Source organism: Indicator indicator, chromosome 23 (genome assembly GCF_027791375.1).
Source record: "Indicator indicator isolate 239-I01 chromosome 23, UM_Iind_1.1, whole genome shotgun sequence".
NCBI lineage: Eukaryota > Metazoa > Chordata > Aves > Piciformes > Indicatoridae > Indicator > Indicator indicator.
In genome coordinates, this window is record NC_072032.1 from 8410278 (window position 1) to 8433500 (window position 23223).

Sequence of the window (23223 nt, forward strand, 5' to 3'; positions counted from 1 at the left end):
ATTGGGATTTTTCAGACTGGAGAAGAGAAGGCTCCAGGGAGACCTTAGAGCAGCCTTCCAGTGTTTGAAGTGGGCTACAGGACAGCTGACAAAGGCATGGAGGGACAGAACCAGGGGTGATGGATGGAAGAAGCTGGATTGAGATGAGACATGGGCAAGAAGTTCTTCCCCAGGAAGGCTGAAAGACACTGGAACAGGTTCCTCAGAGAGGCTGAGAGGGCTCCAAGCCTGGCAGTGTTCAAAGCCAGGTTGGATAGGTTCTTGAGCAAGCTGCTCTAGTAGGAGGTGTCCCTGCCCATGGCAGGGGGTTGGAGTTGGGTGATCTTGAAGGTCCCTTTAACCCAAACCAGTCTGTGATTCTATAAAGCCAAACACTAACTGAATTCTTGTGACAGAGCAGAGAAATTGGGAGATGATGCTGTTTTTCAAATCCCAGAATGATTGTCAGCATTTTGGGGACAAAGTTCATCACCTGTAATTTGGAAAGGCTGTTCCTCTGGCCTGCATGGGGATGACAGACATCTTGTACTTGACAAATGCAAGAATGGAAGGACATTAACAGACAGTTTAAGTGAACATGGACTTATTAAGAGTACAGAAGCTCTGCAGGGTGCACATCTGCCTGAGCATCTTTATCAGGAAGCAGCAATAACTGCACACAAACAGAAGCTATTATCAAGAGAGGACTTGTTCTTTCTGCCCAGTCTTTCTGACAGATGCCTGAATGCTTTTATCTCACAGACCATTATGACTGCCAGAAAAACTTGTACTCAAGAGTGCTCAACAGTTTTATTATTAATTTAAATGCCTGTTCCACCCCACCCCATAATAAAAGCAAAGGAACAAACTGTTTATTCACCCTTGTAGGAGAGAAGTTGACTAACCTGAACAGACTGTGGTCACTTTCTCCTAGCTCTGCTACTTTTATTTATTCATTTTGTCCTTCATATCCCAAGAACAAGGAGCACTCAATGTTTTGTTAAACTTTTAGCTAAAAACTCTGTGTATCTCTGGCATCCCACAAGAACAAAGTAGCAGAATGCTGTCAGATTTTCCAGCATGAAATTACTGGGAGCCCCAAAAGTGTGAAATTAGGGTCACCAGTCAGTCTTTGTTATTGTAGTAGGTATGAGCTCTGCAAAAAGGAAACTGGGAGTTAAAGGTTAATGATGCTAGGTAAAAAAAAAAAACGTGTGATGGACTTCAGCTGAAGATATTTGCTCTTTGTACTAAATAGTTTTTGTACATTTTTGAAGCCTCCACTTTCCAGACTGCTCTGATAAGCTACCTTAGAGGAAGGTCTGTGTGCACTCCTAAAAAGCTACAGAAATTAAACCACTCATTTGCTTAAGATGTATCATTTTAAAGCTCACATCAACTTATACCTAAAAGCAATATGTTACTTCAGAGGTTCTCAGCAGGCAGTAAGCAAAGCTTTCAAACTTATTTGAACACCAGCTGTGCTCCAACAAAATGTCAGTTCTCCAAGTTCCACTCATACAGGAAACTCCTGGGTAAACAGCCTCTGATGGATGCCTGACCTATTTACTGCACCAGGGACACAGCACTGAAGGAATCCTGCTGCAGGCACTGAGAAGCAAGCTCAGAAAAACACAAGTTGCAACAGTTTGCTAGAAGCAATGAGATTTATGCTGCACCTCCCCAAAATGCATTCCCTTCATTGCATACTTATTTTGATGCAAAATAGAATGTTAGATTTCATTATTTCATTAAGCCACACAACTGAAGGAAAGCACTGAGACGCTGAACTCGATGTATAAAATGATCAAAACCTCCCCCTGTTAAAGAGGAGTGAGTAAAGATACTGCACTTGCATAGCTCCTTTTCACCCTACAAGAGGGTGTGAAGTTAAAGCAGCCCTGTTATGATTGGCAAGTTGTAACTGCTGAGCAAATTGCCAGCCCTGAATTTCAACAGCTGTGTGACAGAATCAGTAACTCCATGCCAAGAGTGCTGGGTCCTCTTGAGGGCTGACAACTTCCACATTTTGCCAGTTCTCATGTGGAAAAGGAATCAGAGGGAAACAAACATCCAGTAACATCAACAACAAAAAAAAACCCTACAGAATGACCTTATCTACTTGATCCAAGTTCTCAGCCTATCTCCTTCTTTCAGCTTTATGCTTGCCCTTTAGTTTCCAAGCTACAGAAGGAAGCTGCAGCTCAAATCAAATAGTTTTTAGAGCATGGACTACTCCTTGGTAAGATGCATGACTGCACATTTGGCAAAGGAGCAAACTCAGCAGAGAATAAAGCTAAAGGCACAAAGGCACAGTATTCCTTGGGGAGAAAGAGCACCATGGGCTTCAGAAAACAGGTAGCAGTTGAGTGTCTTGCCTGCTTTTCCTCAGCACCTCACAGTTCCTTAGGATCTGAAAGCTCCAAAGTGGAAGTGCATGTATCTAGAAGCTAGCATGCAGGTTGGATTCTATCAGATTGCACATTTGCACCAATCAGGACCAAAAGAACAATGACACAGGTGCAAGCAGGGCAAAGCAGGAATGCTGGGAGTTAACTCAAAGCAAGCAAGGCATCTGGATGAAGTTAGAAATAACCCCAGAACTGCAGGCAAGTAATTTTGAGGGTGGTGCCCCTTCCACCATACTTGCTCTACCTTGTCCTTTAGTCTTGTTTTTAGCTAATTAAGTCTTTCACCCACTCTATTCAAGAAAAGCAATAAGAAAAGTTTCTAATCTAAAACTTGGGAATGTGCTGGAACGCTCTCAGCCAGCTGTAGCTCCTGAAAATCAGTTCAGAGTAAACCTATTCATCACATTCTATGCCACCAGGCCATGCAATTGTTTTATCCAACAGACTATCTTCTAAACCTTGATTTTGAAGAGTAAGACAACACAGTTTCAGCAACATTAAATCTTTGAAAGGTACATCTGTGGACACCTTGTCTTTAAACCCCTCAAGCCCAGCTTAAACACAAATCCTGATCACAACACTACCAAGATCACTCACAGCAGGGGGGCTTCTGGGTGTTGCAGTAACCACCACAGGTTTTCTCCTGGAACACAACACCATCTTGTTAAGAAAATGCTTTGGTAAGCACCCCAATTTCATACCTCACAGCATCCAGTCTCTTGTTCTGTCGGATGAGCTCAATGAACTCCTGAATCCTTAGGCTGAACTCCAGACAGCTCTGAGATTAAAGACAAGACAGGGGTTTAGGTGGTGTTCAAGTGACATAGCAAAAAAAAAAAAAAGTGTTAACAACATGCAGTCTTATTTGCTTGCTTTTAGGCACTCATGCACCAGTTGAAACACTGACTTTAGGGATCAGCACAGAATCCCCTAAGAGCAAACAAATCTATTCCTTGTGCCTCTGTCAAAGCCTCAGCACTGAACAGGGTGAGCTTTTCCCTAATGACTGAAAGCATCTGAGCTTCAAGTGAGAGAACCAGGTGGTTTCTCTGTACATTCTTCCAAAGTAAAGCAGCAGATTCAGCAGACATTTGGTCTATGTGATAATTCAGACAGAGTCCTCCCCAGAAGACTGCGAGGAAGAAGCAAGTCTTTGGACACTATTTTTAAAGTCCCCAGCATTAACCAAACCCAGCACAGAGCTGAAGTGGCTACAATCCCCTCCCTCCTTTCAAACTTTTATCTCAAACATCAAAAAGCTATGCTGGAAACAAGTCTCAAACAAGAAAACCAGGTGGCATTTTGGAAGCATCATGAACTTGACAGTGTCCCTTTTAAATCCAACTCCATCAGCAGTTCACAAAAAAAAAAAAAAATCTATAAACACACTCTGAATATGTGGAATTAAGAAGATTCTCCTCCCACTAATGAACAAGTCACTGTTCCTTTATAGGGACACAGCCAACTTCTCTATCACCTTAAGAAAAACAAACAAACAAAAAAACCCCACCAAACCCAAGTCCTCTACCCTGAGCTGTATTCCTCCTCTCACCCTGCTCCCATTGGCAAATGGCTTTCTCTTCCCCCACGCTTCCAATGAATAGTTGCCTTTTGTTTATTGTCCATCAGCACAGCACAGTAATATCAAAATTCCTCAGTGACTCCAGCAGGAATGTGAGCAACTCCCAGTCTGTATGGGTTAGCTGCCTGGGGTGAGTAATACACACACTGCAACAGTTGCTTGTTTGGAGATTTGAAATGTAAGCTATTGGAACAAAATGGTGCATTCTGGCCTACAATTCTGGCCTACAAACTTGATTAAGGAAACAGAAAAATATTTTCCAGCTATTTTTTTTAACTCAAACAGATAAAAGATTATTTGATGTGCATATTTCAACCAGGACTATTTTAAAGCACCCTGTTCCACAAATCCATACAATCCCCTCATTTAGAATTTTAGCTAAGTTAATTTCTACTACAAAACTGATCAAGCTTTTTAATTGTGATACTAAATCCTAGCATTTCACATGTTTCAGCAGCAAAACCCCACCTCCCAAAACAACCTTGAGAGTTTGTGTTTCTGTGGATCTTGAAGTAACACACAAGCCAATCACTGGGTGGGTTCTACAGACAAGCATTGCTGGGAGAGCCCAAGGCAATGACATGATACACATTTCAACTTGGTGTGCTTCCAAACAACTGCACAGTAGCAGTCAGAGGAGTTCAAATAGCTCACACCTGCACAGGCTGCAGGACTGCCTGCCAGGCTGAGGTGCAGTTCCATTACTGGATTAAGTCTGCAGTAAGGTGGTGGCTGGGATCCATGAGTAGTTCAGGAACCAGAAACTGCAATGCTTGCTTCAAAAAGAAGCATTTCTCTTATTCCAACTCTGATCTCAGAGCATTAGCTTTGGTTTTTGTTTGTTTAGAAAAAATGTAGGGCTTGCAGAAATACATATTTTAATGATGTTTTTTCCTTGCTTATTTGTTGAAGGTTAGTGGTGAAAGGAGTAAGATGTTGAGACTATTTCTTATGTTACTTCACATCCTAAGATTATAGAGAGAAGATTTTTTAGCAGTGTAATTACGGACTGGTGTTTACATACCAACTCTGGCCCTCCTCTAATGGTTTCCATAACAAGATCATCCTTCTCTTTAGAGTAATCACTGCCCAACTGGCTTTTGCATCCTATCTTCAGCTGGCTCTTGTTTAGGTGTCCCTGATTGACAGCCAATGTCACCCTCTGCTTACCACTGTGTGCACTCAAACAGTTTTGGTTAAAGAAAGCACTTAGTTTAAAAAAAACCATAAGACACAAACACCTGAGGGAGGCAGGGATTTTGGTTAATATGAGTTAAAACCATATTTCTGCAAGCCCTGTAACAGATTACAGCAGGTGTTGAAATTCAGAATTTAAGAGACAAGGAAGTTGAAGCCAAGTGCACAGAACAAGCAGCAGCAGGTCCAAGCCATGGTGCTCACTGGCTGAAGAGAGACTTGCTGTCTTCAGTGCTTGATTAGCCTTGGCTTTTAGTTTTGATGAAAACCATATCAGCAGTCATTTCTCACAGGAAGTTAGTTCTTGACTTCAGTTGGATTTTCTTTCTTAAACTCTAGGACCAAGGTCTGTATGAAATGCCTCTCAGTGTTAAGCCTGCCACAGCTTTACCAATTACATCTCACCCTGAAGACACTTTCATGTGTTATCAGAGTTATATTCTCACTGGGATGCAGAGAGCTATAAAGAGAAGTTCCCATGCATTAATATACTACATACTTCTGCATTTTGACATCGGTAAACCACACTAAATCTGTCTGAATGATTGTGTTATCTGAGCGTGATCTGTTGAGAAAAGTTCCACCTCTAAGGTGATCCACTGCTCAGTTGCAGGGTTGGCACTTGTAGGAGTTAATTTAGGTCCAGCTACATACACTTTCTGGGGGAAGAAAAAAAAAAAAAAAAAAGGAGGGAAGAGTTTTATACTTACTGCCCTGATTTTTACACAAGGCCTCAGTCAAGACCTATAATTTAAACCAGACTGACCACAGCAAATAGCCAAGCAGTTCAGCAAACATTTCGAGAACAATTTCAGCAAAACATGCCCACACTACATTTTCATACCTTCATTTTTCTGAGCCTGGATTTGTTGTCGTGGCACCAAGCCAAGCAAGTCATAGTTTCTTGTCTTTCCAGTGACTCTTCTACTTCTTTAGCAGTCAAAAACATCTCAATATTTACCAAGTCCTTCAAAAACAAAAAGGAAAGCAAGTTTTCTTCAGTTGTACTGATACTTTACACAGCAACCTACTCTTCAACAGGACTGGACTAGAGAGAGACAGAAGGTTTTGCTCTCAAGAGCTCTGACTGGGCAGGATCACACTCATAGTTTGTTTTACACTAAGATATTCTGGTAGTGAGATAGCCACAAGATTTTTCTACTTATACAGCATAATTAGGAAAAAAAGGAACAGAGATTAAGCTGGGGAGCTTTGCACAGAAAGTGACCAGATCCCATGATCTCTTGTGTAGTTCACACTGGGTTTCCTTGAAGTTTGGCCCACTATGGCAGATGGACCATGACAATGCCAGAACACTGCTGAAGTGAACAAGAACTACATAAAAGAGAGGAATCTTAAGCTACTTGACCCAGCAATCTGTAGCAGCTGAGTTTTAAGCAAACTCCTCTGTCATAGTTTAGGCCTCCAACATATTTTCTCTTACTTGCTTTATGTTGTAAGCTCCAGAGCTTTGCTTACAACAGTTCTGTCTACAACATCCCGAAGTGATGACAAAGCACATTGCTATACCAAAACACAGTTAGGCAATGGGTGGGCCACAAGATTCCTCAAAAACTTATCACAAACAGATGTTTCTGAAGAAAAAAGCAACTATCTCCTATCACACCTGCCCAGGACAAACCTGGGTTCCACCTCCACTACTCTGTGCTCTCCAGCAGCTTTACACATTCATACCCATCAAGGCAAACTCGACTGAACCCAAATGAAGATCTAGTAGGGCATCAAAGAACTGCATGTTTTCACACGTTTCTGCTGAAAAGAAGGCTTGGGTAGATGTTCCCAAACAACATGAACTGAATCCAATCTAAACTGGCACTGCCAGAAGTTTTCAGAGCTGCATAAATCCATCATACTGTGACAGCCTGTACTTTGCTGAAGAAAACACTCTGGGAAAGCAGAGCTCAGTGCACAAACAGAAATCCAGCACTCAAGTAGTCAATTAATATGCACTCTAATTTTGAATAAATTCATTTTTATGTTAACTTCACAGCAAAATGCTGAAAATGATACAAATAAATTTCTGAATGTTACCAACATTACAGAACTTCCAATGAAATAAAGCCACTCTCATAAATAGATGGCATTTGAACAGCTGAATATATGCAGTCTTAGAATTGGTATCTCCCTGAGACAAAGATAAAATACAGCAGCAGTCAGCATCTGACACTTGTATCTTGTATTTAGCAGAAGAAATTGGCTAAGGCAATGCAAGAAGTCCAATGCTGCTGGAAAAAGGAAACAGCTGATGAGGTCTTTCAGAAAGTCACTCACACAGCTGGGGACAGGTCCCATTATCTCTCAATGCAGCACAAGGGGCAGCTGTACTAAAGCCTTCTCTTACGACTCAGAGGTGAATTCAAAAAAACAAACTATGAAGGACAGCTGAGATGCAACACTTTATAGATTTTAGGAAAATGACCAAACCATTTTATACCATCAGAAGACTACAGGGCCTCACACAGCTCTAATGGTACTAAATCCAGGTAAGTCAGACTGGGATGAGAGCTAAAGCAGTTACAAGTCTATAGAACAAAATTAAGATCATGGAATCACAGAGATGGCTTGGGTTGGAAGGAACATTCAAGATCATCTAGTTCCAACGCCACTGCCATGGGCAAGGACACCTCCTACTATATCAGGTTGCTCAGTGACTCATCCAACCTGGCCTTGAACATCTCCAGAGAAGAGGCATCCACAGCCTCTCTGGGCAATCTGTCTTACCACCCTCACTGTAGAGAATTTCTCCCTAATCTCCAGTCTAAATCTCCCCAGCTCAAAACTGAACAAGTTACACGTGCATCAGGAATGCTTTTTTCCAGACTTGCTGTGACTCCTCCAATCCCCTTAAGGAGAAAAAAAAAAAAATTAAAAAAATCTATTTAACCAATGTGTTGGCAAATGGACCAAAAGAATGCCAACCTAGTCCACAAAAGGTTTTCCTATAAGAACATGAGTCATCTTCCCTTTTAGTGGTCCCAAGATTTTCCTGGTGCTATTCACAAGGGGAAAAGAGAACTGTGTTATTCCCCTGCACATGAAAAGGTGACCACAAAACCCCTTCTGCCCACATAACCTATCTGACATTTAACACAACCATATTCCTTAGCTTGCTTGCAGATTCTCCCACACAGCTGCTGAATGGAAAGGCAATTCAATATGAGTTTAAAACAATACCATTACCATACATCTCCTCAATCTCATTTCAGCTATGTAGCCCCTTAATGAACAGCATTTGCTATTAAAACAAATTAAAACAGAGGCATTCTCTCTTACATTAAAGAAAGGACTGGATATGCTAGGCAGACAACACATCACTGCTTTAATCTCATTTGGTAGCTTTTTATAGTTTAAGCTACATCAGGAAAAAAAAAAAAATGTTTTCAAGAAGCGTAAAGGCAGCATTTGTTTAAAAAGTCAATGAGCAGGAGAACTCCAAATATAAGCATCTATCAATCAGGTGTCAGCACAGCAACCCTCAGCTATGAGCAAAAGGCTTGTAGTCTGCTGCAGAAGCAGACAGAGCTCTTAAATGAAAACTCCCACATTCCTTTTGCAAATCTAAAATAGAAAAGGTTCTATTTGGTAGAGAAATGCTAATTAGATGTGTGGTTGCCAAAAGAAGTCAAAGCTTGGCAGCTGTCTCTTAAATAGACAGTATGTATCCAGGGAGAACATTTTTAATTGAAAGAGTTTCTTTCAGAACAATCACATTTGAATTGTATCAATAAACAGCATTTTCTTCTCTGCTGACTAGATAGAAAGGGAGCAATATATATAAAAAAAAAAACATTAAGAAATCCATTTGTAGGAAAATAAATAGCCTCTGCAGTTGATAAAAAGTAGTTGGAAGCCTTAATCATGCAGATAGAAGAAAAATACTACGACACAATGAGGCAGTAAACCTTCAAAACACCACCACCCCACCCCATGCTGGTATCATCCTAGTTTTTTAATCTGAGCATGTTTTCCTAGCTTCCATTCGCAGTGGTGCCTATTCTTGAAGCTCCTCCATGGTCTATTTCATTAGCCAGGACTAAAGGAATAGAAGGAGCATCAAAGAATTGTTTGGGATTACCCAAACCATCACAGCTCTTCAAGCACTGGAGAACTGCTTGTCTGGCACACCTTGTTGGGATGGAAACTAGTTACCAGCTCTAAGAAGCACCTCATGTTAAATGAGGAAGCTCCCCACTGAGGCCCCAATGCTGAATAGCTTCCTGAAGTTATTCTTCAGTTCAGAGCTGCTCAGGCTGTAGGCCTGTTTCCAAGAGAGCCTCTTATCCTCTCTGTTTACACCCCAAATTGAGTGAATGCAAATATGCAGTTACTGAAATACTACTGCCAGTTCTGCAGGTGGAGAAAAAGCTGAAGCAAGAAATCTGCTGCTGCACACCCCCCTCCCACTGACAGCGTTCAGCACCACCACAAATGTTTTCTGACTTGCAAACAAATTAAAAAGCAATTCCAAAGTCTTTAATTACTATCTTTTGCAACACTGTCAAGTCTTCCTTCCTTTCACAATTTGCACAACTACAGGCTAGGTGGAGAATGAACAAAGAGCAGTGCTGAGGAGAAGGACTTGAGAGTGCTGGGTGCCAAGAAGCTACCAGGAGCTGACACTGCACACTCACAGCCCAGAAACCAGCCCTATCCTAGGCTGTTCTCCAGCAGCATGGGCAGCAGGGGTAGGGAAGGCATTCTGCCCCTCTGCTCCACTCTTGAGACCCCCACCTGCCAGTGTTGGGGCCAGCCCTGGATCCCCAACACAAGAAGGACATGGAATTGTTAAAGCCAGTCCAGAGAAGGCCACAAAGGTGAGTGCTGGATGACCTCTTCTGTGAGGCCAGGCTGAGAGTTGGGGTTGTTCAGACTAGAGAAGAGAAGGCTCCAGGAAGAACTTAGAGCAGCCTTCCAGTGTTTGAAGTGAGTTACAGGAGAGTTGGAGAGGGACTTTGTACAATGGCACAGAGGGGTGATGGCTTCAAACTTGAAGGTGGATTGAAATGAGACAGGAAGAAATTCTTCCCTGAGAAGCTGTGGAGGCTCCAAGCCTGATAAGTGCTCAGGGTCAGTTTGGACAGGGCCTTGAGCAAGCTGGTCTAGTAAGAGGTGTCCCTGCCCATTACAAGGGGTTGGAGTTGGATGATCCTGAAGGTTCCTTCCAACCCAAACCAGTCTGTGATTCTGTGACTGCAGCACCGCGCAAGTGCAGCAGAACCCTGCACTGCACACAGAGCTGTTCTCCAACCCTAACTCTTCCCACACTTCCCAGCTCCCTAGGCATCACCAGGATCATTTGCCTTAACTCACTCACAAATGCAGAGTACATGATGTGGGGTAGGAAGGCTGAGCAACAAACTTCTATTCAGTGAGGCTTCTACAACTGCACTGAAAATCAGTTCCAAATGGCTCAGGGAGAAGTCTACCTGTAAAAATTACTGAATTATCCAAATACTGAAGAGGGAGCACAGCATGAGCATTCTTCTTCCTTCCAGTATAAGCAAGGAAACACCACCTAGATTTTATCATTTTTGCTTAAAGAAAACCCAACTCTTTGACTAAAGTTAAAGAACCTTCTTTATTTGACCAGTGAGCTGATGTTCCTCTCTATTCAGCCACTGAGCAGATATCAGATAGGTGACTACTTAAGTACTGGATGCACATTATCATAAAAGGTCTATTGAACTCCATTACAATGGGGCAAGCCTTAGAGAAAAACATTTATTATTAGAGAAAACTGCACATGAAGGCTTGAAAGACTTAAGTGAAATTAGAGAGACTTATTTAAACAAAGAACCCATCTATCCAGCACCTTCTGTTCTGCCTGATTTACATATATATAGCTTTTAAAATATCACTGCTACCTTTTAAACTGCAAGTGCCTCCAGGGAGGGAGGTCACCCACCCTGTGGTTCTGCAGAGAGCTCCAATGATTAAGGAATAAAACACTCTGAAGAACAAGGATTCCTTCAGGATGATTCCTACTAGATGCACACTTCTGGCCCACATGAAAGCTCTGGCCCCGTATGGCATTCCCATTTGCTAAGATGGGCTCTCAGTAAGAACATCCCAAGCAGGTAGATGCATGTCTTTTCCTTGGAGCATCTTTTGGACTCTAGTCAGTGTGAGCAGGAGTTGACAGGGGCCAAACTCTCAGATCTCACTCCCTCCCAAGGTTACTCTCCTTGTTTTTGGGGAAACTCCAGCACCTGCCCTCACTGGAAGGCAAGGCTGCAGCAAACATGCTGGTGGCTAGTTCCCAAAGAGTCAACACTGGCAAGATCTGCTGGAGCTCTTCTCCAGGGGGGCATTCAGAACAAAGCTTACACGAGCTCCAGGACAAACCTTCATGGAGCCAGGCTCCATGAGTTCTAGGAATCACAGAATAACTGCTGTGTAATGAAAAATGAACACTGGATTCAGACACCAAAACTAAGGAAAACGAAAACAAGCCCAGGATTTCATGAATTCACATGGGTTGTGCTACAGAAAGTAAAAGGGATTCCCAGAAACACAGCAAAAGTTATATGAAGAGCAACAGCTGGAGAATGCCTATGAAGGTAGCATGTGATTTGTTGAACTGGTGGATAATTGAGCATCAGCTGAATTGGAAACTAAATACAGGTCTATTCGAAACCTGGGAACTAAGTCAGAAACTGGCTATCACACACCCAAGTGTGGACCACCTTTAGTTTAAGCCACAACAAAATCAGAACTTCAGGGTCCTGCAGAACCGCAAGAGTTTAGCAGTGAATTGGAACAAAGCAGGAGTCAGGTCCTCATATTTACAGGGACTACACAGAAACAGCAGAGCAAATGCCTACCAGACTGGTTTGCCTTTCTTCAGCAGGATTTGAGCTATTACTGGTAACATGTTCAAGAATTTGCACAGAAATCTTTTATTCCAAGAGACCTCAAGCAGACCTCATTCACTTCACTACAAACTAACAGCACCTCACTGGTCATTGACAAAGCTCAACAACTGTAGCTCCACCCAAAAGTTCTGCTTTAGTCCCATACTAGAAGTGACCTCTTCAAATACTGCAAAATTCAGGTGTAGCCTTGGGATGCCTTAAGAAAGCCTGGTCTTTTTTTTTAGACATCAGACCACCAATCAGTTCTCTCTGCCCCTATAGAAAGGAAGGAGTAAAAGGCTGCTGGTTGCAATAGCTCTGTCAGAGCCAGTACAGAGAATGGATAAACTGCACTAGGATTGAAGGGAAACACAATGGCATAGGTGGTGACGATACAGCAACATCAGTTACTGAACATCAATTAAAATGAGGCACAAATTAATGTTAAGAGGCCTCCGTACTCTCTGCTCATAAAATAATGTTGTCTGGAGTTCATTAAGCTACTATTAAGTGTTATAATGCTACCCACTAACAGGATTACAGAGAAAATAAACAGAGTCATTGAGGGAATGTCCTACTCCAAAGCCAGCTGCAGAGCTAGCTGTCAGAAAAAAAACAAAGACAGCCAAACCACAGCTTCATCAACACAAGGGCCAGAAGAGTTTTTGTCTGCACAGTAAACAGCATCCCCACAGTGGGCAGCCCACCTTCCACAGGAGAGCATACTCTATGGCCTCTGCATAGCACAGACCTGTAAATTCTACCTGGTTGGATCTGAAAATCCCCAGCAACTGGCATGGACTGGTTATCTGTCAGAATACTTTTTAACATGCTGGCACTTCATTCTGCAGTTCATTCTCCTGAGCATATCATGTTCTAACCTTCTGTCTGACTGCAAACTTGAGTTTTGCTAACTTCTGACTCTAAGTACTGCTTCTTCCCTAAGCTCTTCTGCACTGGATCACAAAGTTTCCTGGTCCATAATTTTTGCTCTCACACCTAGCAAAAGCATCCTTACATTTTCCAGCCATTTCCCTCCAGTTGTTCTAACAGTTTCCCTCAGGTATGGTTATGAAAGTGTAGATATTTGGGTACCAGCTGCTCCAGAGCCAAGAAGAATTGTTTTATCCACCTGCTTTCCTCATGTACACAAACCACTCTGCTGGAGTCCTGCACTTGCAGCTAGCACTCAGGTTGGTCATTATCCAGCTGTTTTCCCGACCATCCTCTACTCCTGCCTCAGCAGTTTCTGTAGCTCAAGAGGCTGCATCATATCCAGCAATAGATGACACCATGCTAAGCACAGTAATAAATGACTGTGCTGGATTAATGCAACAAAGCTTCTAGAGCTAGATGCATCACCGGGCAGGGACAAAAAGCCTTTAGGACTAGATCTGCCTTGGCCATTTTCTTCTGTAGCCTCTTCCATCAGAGGAAAGACTCCTCTGCCAGCTAAGTGTGAGCCCTGCAGCTTTTGTCCAAGCAGGATCAGACTGTGTTACAGCTACAGTCACAAAACTCCTGTCATCTAGTACAGTGCTATAAGAAAGTGTGAAATGTAGAGTAACATTGACACCTGGGAGGGAGGTCTGGTAGCAAAAATGTACAATAGGAAAAAACCCTCAGAAGCATAGCAAGCCAAACCTCTTCTGTATCGAGGCAATCTACAGGTGATACTACCATTCTCCCTTTAAGCAAGATTTGAAGTCAAGCATCTTCCTTGAATCACTAGCCTTCCAGACTAAGCATTTTGTAATAAATTACCTCTGTTATGCTACACTACAGGTAACCCATTTTGTCTGAAAGGAGTGAAAAATCCCAGACATTCAACATCACAGCACACTTCATGTTGTTGGCTTTTGAAGTATCAAATGATTTGTAATGAGCAAGTCTGTTACTCTGCATCCATCTTGACTGTTTCACATTTACATAATTCTAATTCCCAAGGATGCTGGAGACAAACTGCAGATGCGAGGCTGCTCAGGAGCTGCAGCACTTTGAAATTCAGATGAACACACCCAGACATTCATTATGCCAACCTAGGGGAAGTTGCCATGCCTACAGTAACAACAGCCAAAACACACTCAGAAGAGTTTCTGAGTTGCTCACCTATAACCTAGTGCTTTAAGGTAATTCAGAACAGGCACAAGTTCCCATTCTGGCACCTTTGAAAGAGTGGTGCCAGTTCAGGAGTGCTCCTGCAGGTTTCTCACACATCTCTGGTGTGTGAACTGCAAGCCACAGGAGAGCGACACAATGAAGAGCTCCTTTGCCATTCAGCCCACACTGAGTCAGCTTGGCCACGTTCTGCATGACAACAAAGCAAAGAACACACTCAGAGACTGTGCTGAACATTATTTACTGGTTCAAAATGGAACTGTTACGAACAGAAACTTGTTGTGATGGGTTCCTGTGTATTTGTGCTCTTGCCTACAAGCCATTCTTCACCAACATGCCTTAACAAGGAAGATTCCTCAGGTACAATGGGGTGATTGTTCAGAGAAGGACTTACTCAGCTTTTAATTTGTACATTCTGTGGTTTCCCTCACTCAAACTTCAAGTTTTTCTAACCATTTCTTACTGAAGCAATCACATCCTAGTGACAGCCACCCTGCTGAAGTACTACTGGTTCACAGATTGCTAAATCACTTGCTCCCTGCCCTAACACAGCCAGTTTATATTTATGGTGTTCTTCACTTATACAACTTCTGTACAGTGTGAGCATCAAGGCAAAGGCATTTCTTCTTTTACTAAAATGAAGTAAGCAAATGCAGAAAGAGGATCTTCAGCATGTGATAAGGAAACTGGCAGCTTCAGAATCTGGGCTTTCAATCCTTTAGGCAAAAATCACCACAGCTATCGCAGAATTAAACAAAATAACATCAGGACACCTCATGTTTGTTTCCCCCCCACACATCCCATTCCTAGCCTATTAAAAGAGAGGCTAGAAAAAGCCAGCTTCAAACCCAAACAAGGCTAGGACCAGCAAGTGAAGGACTACATGCCAAACCCAACTGTAAAAAATTTACCTACAAGCACCAACCAGCTGCCTGCTGGAACAGCTACCATTCTAAGCCCACAATCACAGAATGTTAGGGGTTGGAAGGGACCTCTAGAGATAGAGTCCAACGCCCCCACCAGAGCAGGATCACCCAGGGCAGGTCACAAAGGAACACATCCAGAAGATGGGTTTTGAATGTTTCCAGAGAAGAAGACATTATGCTTTATATATGCTGCATGCCAGAAGTTATTCCCACCTTCAGCTACTTCATAACTAATATTTAAACCTCCCTATAATTTTTCACATCCAACATTTATTTTCATAGCTGTTTGCTTCCTACTTTATCATCACTACAACTTTCAAATGCTCCGTTCCATCACAAGGATTCCGGAGTACCACTCCTTTGGAGGTAGCTAACAGAAAAGTTACAACCCATCAGTAACTATCAGAAGTGATCACTGGTGCCGTTGAGTTGTGAGCAAACTGCCTGCTGTGTGTTACTGCCATCACAAGAGTGATGCCATGGTTTGCTTTGGGCACTGAATGGGATGCTTTCTGCACTGGGTCCACCCATGAAGGACCTCAGCAGCTCTCAGCATTCAGAAGCCATGCAAAGCACTTAAGCATGTTAAGACATGCTCTCCAGACTGGTCTAACAGCTACTGAAGATGCTTAATCTAGGATCCACAGGCTACAACTGACAGGGAGAGAACCATTTCCTTCAGCCTCTTCAAACAGCAGCAAGGGGCACTTGTAGCTGTTTGGCCTCCAGTCACAGAAAGAGAACTACAGAACAGTTGAGATCAGGACCTCTGCAAGAGGTTGTGAAGTCCCCTTGCTCCAAGTAGGGTCATCTACAACAGGTTACTTAGGACCTTGCCCAGTCCACTCTGAGTTTGAACATCTCTGAATTCTGCTGGGGAGCCCCAACTAGATATAGCACTCCAGTGCTGAGGGGCTCAGTCACCACCCTTCCTTCCCCTGCAGGTGATGCTCATCCCAATGCAACAAAGTCTTGCTGAGCATTCTTTGCCACTGGAGTACATAGCTGGGTCATGCTCAACTTGTCTGTCAGAGAAGCAAATGCTTAAAGAGTCAGTTTCCACGTCCTTGCAGCTGTCAGGGGAGCACAGTCTGGATTCATTGCTCTGCATAAAGAGACTGCACCAAGGTACATAAAGGCAAACACTTCATAAGCAATTATGAGAAAGAAGCAAACCCAGCTAAATAACCACAGAAAGGGAAAGTGATGACCACAGAGTTGTAAATAGTGAGATAAGCAAAACAGCAAAAAGTTTCTATGGACCATGCAAGAGACATTAGCTATTAAAAAGACCCTGAATTGTATCAAGGCTTATTTTCCCAAGTACAAGCAAGCTTGCCTCTGGCTGCATTAAACAGTAGGATGATCCAACAAAAGAGCTGTTCCTGCAATCAGCATATGCTGTTCTGCTTAGTCTAGTCACCTACACATAGCTAAGCGTGGCTAGACAGATGGGAAGCTCCACCAACTGCTTACTCAGCAGCCTAAAGGTGTCTAACCAGAACTGCTGTATGACACTTAAGAATTATTCTGCATTTTAACAGGGCAAGCTGTTGATCTCAAAGCTTTGAAATTTGTGCCTAAAAATTAGTGTGCCTTCAACTTGGATTTAATACATTAAAATAAAATTGATGTTAAGTAAGGAGAACAAACTGAGGCCTAAAAGAATTCACTGATAAATATTAGCAACGAAGACATGCTAGTTGATGGAAAAAAGCTGCCATGAGGCTGCAGCAACTGCTTCTTTGTCAACCTCTCCTTCACTGCTGGGTAGTCAACCTTGCTACCAACCTCAATGCCACTTTGCCTTGCTAGTTTCACAGCTGTGTTGTAGTAGCCACAGCGTAAGAGATGCTCCACCATCATCCGGTCCATGCGCTTCTTCTTCCACATGTTAGCAGCAGCTGGCTGGTCGCTGCTGTGCTCCTTCAGGTGCTCAATCCTACGCTTGCAGAGCTTGGCACTTTCATCTTCAGCCTGGATTGATTCAACTGCCTGGAAAGTGAAAATTAAAAGAGAAAACCAAAAAAAAAAATGAGAGCTTTGTATTTTCAATTTGCTTTTAAAGCCAAGCACAGTCAGAGTTGTTTGTAAAAGTTCTTTATATATTATTCAGAGAATGGTTTGGGTTGAAAGGGACCTTAAAGGTCATCTAGTTCCAACCCCCTGCCATGGGCAAGGACACCTCCTACTAGACCAGTTGCTCAAGGCCTCATCCAGCCTGGCTTTAAACACCTCCAGGGAGGGGGCATCCACCACCTTCCTAGACACCCTGTTTCAGTGTCTCACCACTCTCACTGGAAAGAATTTCTTTGTAATCTCTGGTCTAAATTTCCCCTCTTCTAGCTCAAAGCTCTCATCCTATCACTGAAAGCCTCTGTGAAAAGTCCCTCCCCAGCTCTCATGAAGCCCCTTTCAGGTACTGGAAGGTTGCTCAAAGGTCTCCCCAGAGCTGCCTTTTCTCCAAGCTGAATAACCCCAACTCTCTCTGCCTGTCCCCATGGGGAGGTGCTCTATCCCTCTGTTAACTCCCAAATTAGTTACTTCCTAGAGATTTTCTTTCATTTCCTGTGGCAATTGCCCAGTCTTGGTGTGGCTGGCAGAGTTCTGAGATGCTCCTGCACATCACTAAGTTCTGAGTTGTGACATGATGAGCACATGCATTTTCCTGCTTCATGTGCAGCTAGTCCAAAAGCAGTCAGGTCTCAGCTACATCAGGAACTGCTGCAAGGCTACAAAGAGCTTTGGGAAGATTTGCAGTCATCTGGCTCTGAAAACCATGAATTTTCCACCTCTAACCTATGCATGGCTTCTCCAAGCAGCTGTCCTGCTTCATTAGTTCTGCTGAGGAGTGATGTAGAGTAAGCCCACATTACTTCTAATACACTGGAGCCATTTTAATCAGTCATGCAATAATAACAATTACATAAACATCTGGCCTCTCAGCACCCTTAATTCAGGGATCTTTGAGTAGCCTTTCAGAAGTTGGTTTTGTTAAACTGGTATTACTTTATTTACCTCTGCTACTCTAGAATTGTGAGTCAATCAAGAGCCTTACTTGTGGAAACAGATTTGCCCAAAGGAAACAGACTGACATTTTAAAACCAACATCTTGGCTCAGCCAGTGCAAAACAACCTCCCCAAAGTACCTGCAATGACTTTTGTTTGTTTGTTTTTTAAATTTAACCCAAACCACTCAAGCCATACTTGCATTCCTTCAACCTTTACGTTAGATGGCAAGTTCTACTCCCATTTTTACCCAATGTTACCAGGCCATTTACTCCAGACACACCATCACTCAGAGCTAGCTGACTCTGTGCAGCACACAACAACTGTGTGCCAGAGGTCAGGCCACAGAGCACAAGAGAGCTTGCAGTGTTTTCTGCTTGCTCAGGTAAAAGTAGAGCATAAGACACCACTCCCATCACTAGTGATGCAATTCCAGGTTGAGCTGCCTTACTCCATGTGCCTCTAAACTGGGTGGCTGGTGCCTGTATAACTGGCAAACTATGGCCACACAGGTTTGCCAAGCACAGAGAACCTGTCTGGTTTCAACAGCCCACTTTGCACTCCATGCTGGCACAGCCACCTTCCCAGTACTGAAGCTATTCAGGCTACAGCAGCATCCAGCTCTGGAAGCACAAGTTGGTTCCAATTGCTTTTCCCACGCATGCTCAGCTACAGGCTTCTTCTGCCAGCATCAGTATTTGCAGAGCAAGGTGAAATAAAGGAAAGCTTGTGCAGGAAAAGCCTACCAAGCATGCCCCAATTCAGCCTGACTGCTCTGGCCCTGGATACCAAACTCCAGTAGCTAAAAGCCCAGTCACTACACAAGATAGTCTTTGACTAAAATCCATGTCAACGTCTACAGCCTGAGTTATTTTTATTACTGCATGCTGAGTTCCTTCTATTGCTGTACTGAGCTTTATCTTGTACCATATGGTTTGGAGATCAGTATTTTAAGTTAGAAGCTGAGTCTTTCTGCATTCAGAAAGCAAACACTAACTGAAGCCATAACTCACTTTCACTTATTAGATGTCTGCAATGTTATCAGATGTGAAGGCAACCTCCAGAATTACCCTGAATACAGCTAGGAGATTTCAAGGCAGCCAGGCACAAAGGTTGAGCCCCTTCTCATCCCATGTTTTTGTATCTGGACTTGCACAGCTCTTGCAGGCTTTTTTGATCCTTTTAGTGCACTCAGAAAGGCTAGAGATCCTTTCAAAATCCTCTGAAGCAAGCCTATCTGGACTTGCCCTGCTGGACATTAATAGAACTTGAAGGAACAAGCATATTAAACAGAACACAAGAGGGAAAACACAACAGGCTGAGTTTCACCAAGATCATTTTCAGAACCTGAGAAACCTGCTGGGTTGAAAAGCTCTTTTTTTAAGAGTGAGTAAGGTGTTAAATAAAGGAACCATCTAATTCTATTAGGGCCATCTCAGCAGATCATCAGATCCTTGTCTAAACACGGGAGGAAACAGAGATCCCACATGGGTCCAAAGGTAGTAAAGAAAACAAATCATTTTGCTTGGGGCAGAGATTACAGAGAAGATGGTTAGAGCTGAGGGTTTGGAGCAGAAATAACACCTTTGTATTTCAGAAGACTTCTACTGTTGAACAGAATTTTTTTTGCCTTTTGTTCTGAGCAGCTAGAAGATTCCCCACAGTCTTTTAGGCAGTCAAAAACAAATGAGCAATTACACTAAAATGGAGCCTTGCACCCAAAACATTCAGCAGTGCCTTCAGACACCTCCACAGCCAGCAAAGATTTAACAAGTAAATAACTCCTCCACATCATTACCAGACACCTACAGGCAAAAAGCTAACACCTCCTGCAGAAACAGCAGTGATTTCTTTCTGTAAGTAACACAGAAGTGAAGAAAACATATCTCTCAAGACCTCCAAGTCTCACAAACCTAAGGTGAGACCAGCAATTAAGATTTATGAAGTCTTTTGCAGAACAGCTTTTCAACACCCAGCTAACCTGTTCAAGCAGAAAACCCCAACTCACCATCCCTGACAGTGTTCTTGTCATGGTACCAAAACCTCCAAGGTATTTTGAGACTCTATGAAGTGAAGCATCAAGATTTCTATCTGCTGGTTATTTCATTTAAGTTTTAATGAAATGAGTCTGCTACCATGTTTATTTTTGGAGAGGCAGAGCTCTAGAGCCAGGCGACAGAGCTGGTTTGATATTTCTGCAAGTGCTCTGATGAGTCTCAGGATGAGTAATATTCCCATCCAAAATAAGGAAGGTTTGTACTACAGAGTATATTTTAAACTCATTCTTAGAAAGATGTGGTGAAGGAATAGAAGCTCAGGTGCATTTCACACGAGCATTCAGGCTGAACAAGCAGGTTATCTGGCTAAACTTTGTTTAAAATGCTCTTAGTAATGTTCCCTGGGAACCTTTCAACCTGCAGGCTGACTGTTTATAAAACGTTTAAGTAACCATGCAGGACAACTCTCACTTTCCTCTGCAAAGAAGCCTCATCAATGCATACAGCTTCCCCTGAGGTTTAAACATTTTTCAGCCTCATTTCTATGTGTGTTTGCTTCTCAGTGCTCAGTTAATGAAACCACACAAGCCTTCCCATTAGACAAGCAAGAATTGATACAAATCAATTCATTTGGCTACTCTTTTTTCCTCCTGTGGGTAGAGAAGCTCCTTTTCAGGACTGTAAATACATATTAACATGACCTGTCTGAGGTTTGGTATACTCAGTCATGGAACACCAAGTCACATTTCATAAGCACAGTGAAGCAAGACCCAGCAAGCTCTGATGGTTTGCTGGGCATTACCAGGCCAAGGCTACCTGTATCTTCAATCAAAACTTCTAAGCATCAGCACTGTGGAAAACTACTGCTACCTTTGCTAGGATAGAGAAACCACAAGGTAGAGCACCACTTACCTTTCGTTTCAGAACGCTGAGCTTTTCAACTACTCCATCCAGGAGACTAACAACTGAATCCACAGCAGGACAGCTGCTCAGTGTCTTCTCCAGCTCTGCCACCACCATGGTGACGTGGCTGGTTTCTCGGTCAATATTTTTCTGTGCAGCTCGAAACCGTTTGTTCAGAGTTTCATATGGCACCTGTGTGGGAAATGGCAAACCATTAGAATTTCTCTGCTAAAAGACATCAGGTCTTCTAGAGTTTAAAGACACTGATGATTTGATCTGCTGCAGTCAGAAGAATATCCAGGTTCCAGGACACTAAGTCATGGAATGAACTTGAGTTCTCATATCAAAGGTCTTATTTAAGCCCTCTCAGCGAGGAGCTAACTTCAGAGAAGATGAAAAAGCACTGATGAAAAGAGCTGGGAGATTCCTTTCTCGTACCAACTTCACCTATCTTGCTTTGACTGAGGGAAACAGTTCAGGGAGAACTGGAAGCAAAGACATGTCTCTAAAAAAGGCAAGCTACAAGTGAACTGCAACTGAGATCACACTTCATAAAATGGCTTCTTAAGTCTGCATTTCTCCAGGAGTTTGTGAGACAGGAGTTACATGTGAGAAAGCAGTGTTCTACATATCAGCTACTGAAGATGTTCTACAGACTACACCACTGCTTATTCAGGAAATCCAGCAGCTTTCCCACCTACTTCTGCCCATGAGGGACAACTACTTAATATTAACTCTAACAGGACTAAGAAATGCTAGGAGAACCCTCACCTATAGACTACACTGTGGGACTAAGTTTGTTAAACACCTCTAAGGTTCCATTCCTTGACTCAGAGACTAACCAGTCTTGGAGGTCTCCTGTCCTACCTGTCCAGTGCCCTTATGGGACAGCCACATCAGAACTGATGGCCACAAGGATGCACATAAGGGAATGGTCCACAGCCTGGTCAAATATTAGGGAAGTGATGACTTGGGGAAAGCTCACAGTAAAGGTTAAGCTGCTCCCATCGAGTTCCCACTGCAGTGACATCATGAGCAATTCAGACAGGGAGTTCCATCACCGCACAGGAGCCAGAAGTTTAGAACTACAAACACTGCAGTGTTATGCACTTAACTCATCCCTATCTTTTATCTCAAACAAATACATGAGCTCTTCCAGGTAGTTATGCTAATCTTGATTGCTTTGCCATTAATCAAAGGCCTAATTTAGCTAGCAATCCCATTACACACGTTCAAGGTACAACAGGAAATGCAAATCTGAGTTCTGTTTGGTACGTATCATGGATCTGTTTGATTACAAATCATCCAGGTATATCACTTCTAAGTAATTATGTCAGGATTGTATCCCTTTCCTTCTTTCTGTTCATCTGCATGCAAGAAAGTACCCCCAAGGTCCACTCTCCTCTTGGGCCTTGGTAGAGAAGTTATTACATATTCAGATGCACTAAGAAATGGTCCAGGTTCAGAGCAAGGAAAAAGAGCCCAAGCAATTGCTGTTTAAGACTTCATAGGACCTGCACCAGCTTGTTCTGACCTGCAGTAGGCATACAACACAAGGATGCTCCAGATAAGACATTAAAAGGATCCTCTTCCTCTCAGAAAGAATGAAATGATTTAATAGGGTTTTCTTGGCATCTCAGAGCTCTACATAGATTCTGCTGCTTTTGCTCACCACAGCTGCAGACACACCACTCAACTTCAGCATGTACTAAACCAGCTTACACCTAATGAAAAGCAATTTGACTGAAGTGAGAACAGCCTACACAAGGGGTGACATTACTGTAACACCAATTTGTCCAAGATTAAAATTTTGCTACTGTGATATGAAGGGAAGTCTGTTTGGCTGGAGGCTTCTCCAATTGCCACACCTGCAAACAGCCATGCCATGAGCTGCCCGAGAGGCAGAAACCGAATAACCTAATCTAGGAGTTACCATACTAAAGTCAGTGGGGCAAGAGGAGTGATTGTTCTTCACGCTCAGCACTCATGCAGACTCATCTGGAATTCTGAGTCTCGTTTTCAGGTCACTTCCCCTCTGCCAAAGGAGATGTTGACAAACGGGAAAGAGTCCAGAAGGCTGTCACCACAATGCTTAGCTGATAGAAGATACAAACCCAAGTAGAAGCTGAGAAGGACAGATTTGTTTCACTTGCAGAAGAGGAGGCTGTGGGGAGTTGGGAGCAGCACAATCTGATAGAAGCCTTCTACTACCTAAAGGTGAGGGTC

The 23223-nt window shown here is 43.0% G+C and overlaps 1 protein-coding gene across 3 annotated transcripts in view; it reads right to left on the minus strand.

Annotated features, from left to right (window-relative positions):
* The window catches only part of MAEA (macrophage erythroblast attacher, E3 ubiquitin ligase), a 40151-nt gene that overhangs the window by 6462 nt on the left and 10466 nt on the right, over nt 1-23223 (minus strand). The window contains exons 2-5 of one of the 3 annotated variants that reach the window (XM_054391461.1): nt 21007-21189; nt 16880-17083; nt 6014-6136; nt 3092-3168 (exon numbers count right to left, since the gene is read on the minus strand). In XM_054391461.1, coding sequence (XP_054247436.1) covers nt 3092-3168; nt 6014-6136; nt 16880-17083; nt 21007-21189 — 587 coding nt within the window. The remainder of the gene's footprint in view (nt 1-3091; nt 3169-6013; nt 6137-16879; nt 17084-21006; nt 21190-23223) is intronic. The other 2 variants (XM_054391463.1, XM_054391462.1) reach the window with 2 other exon arrangements.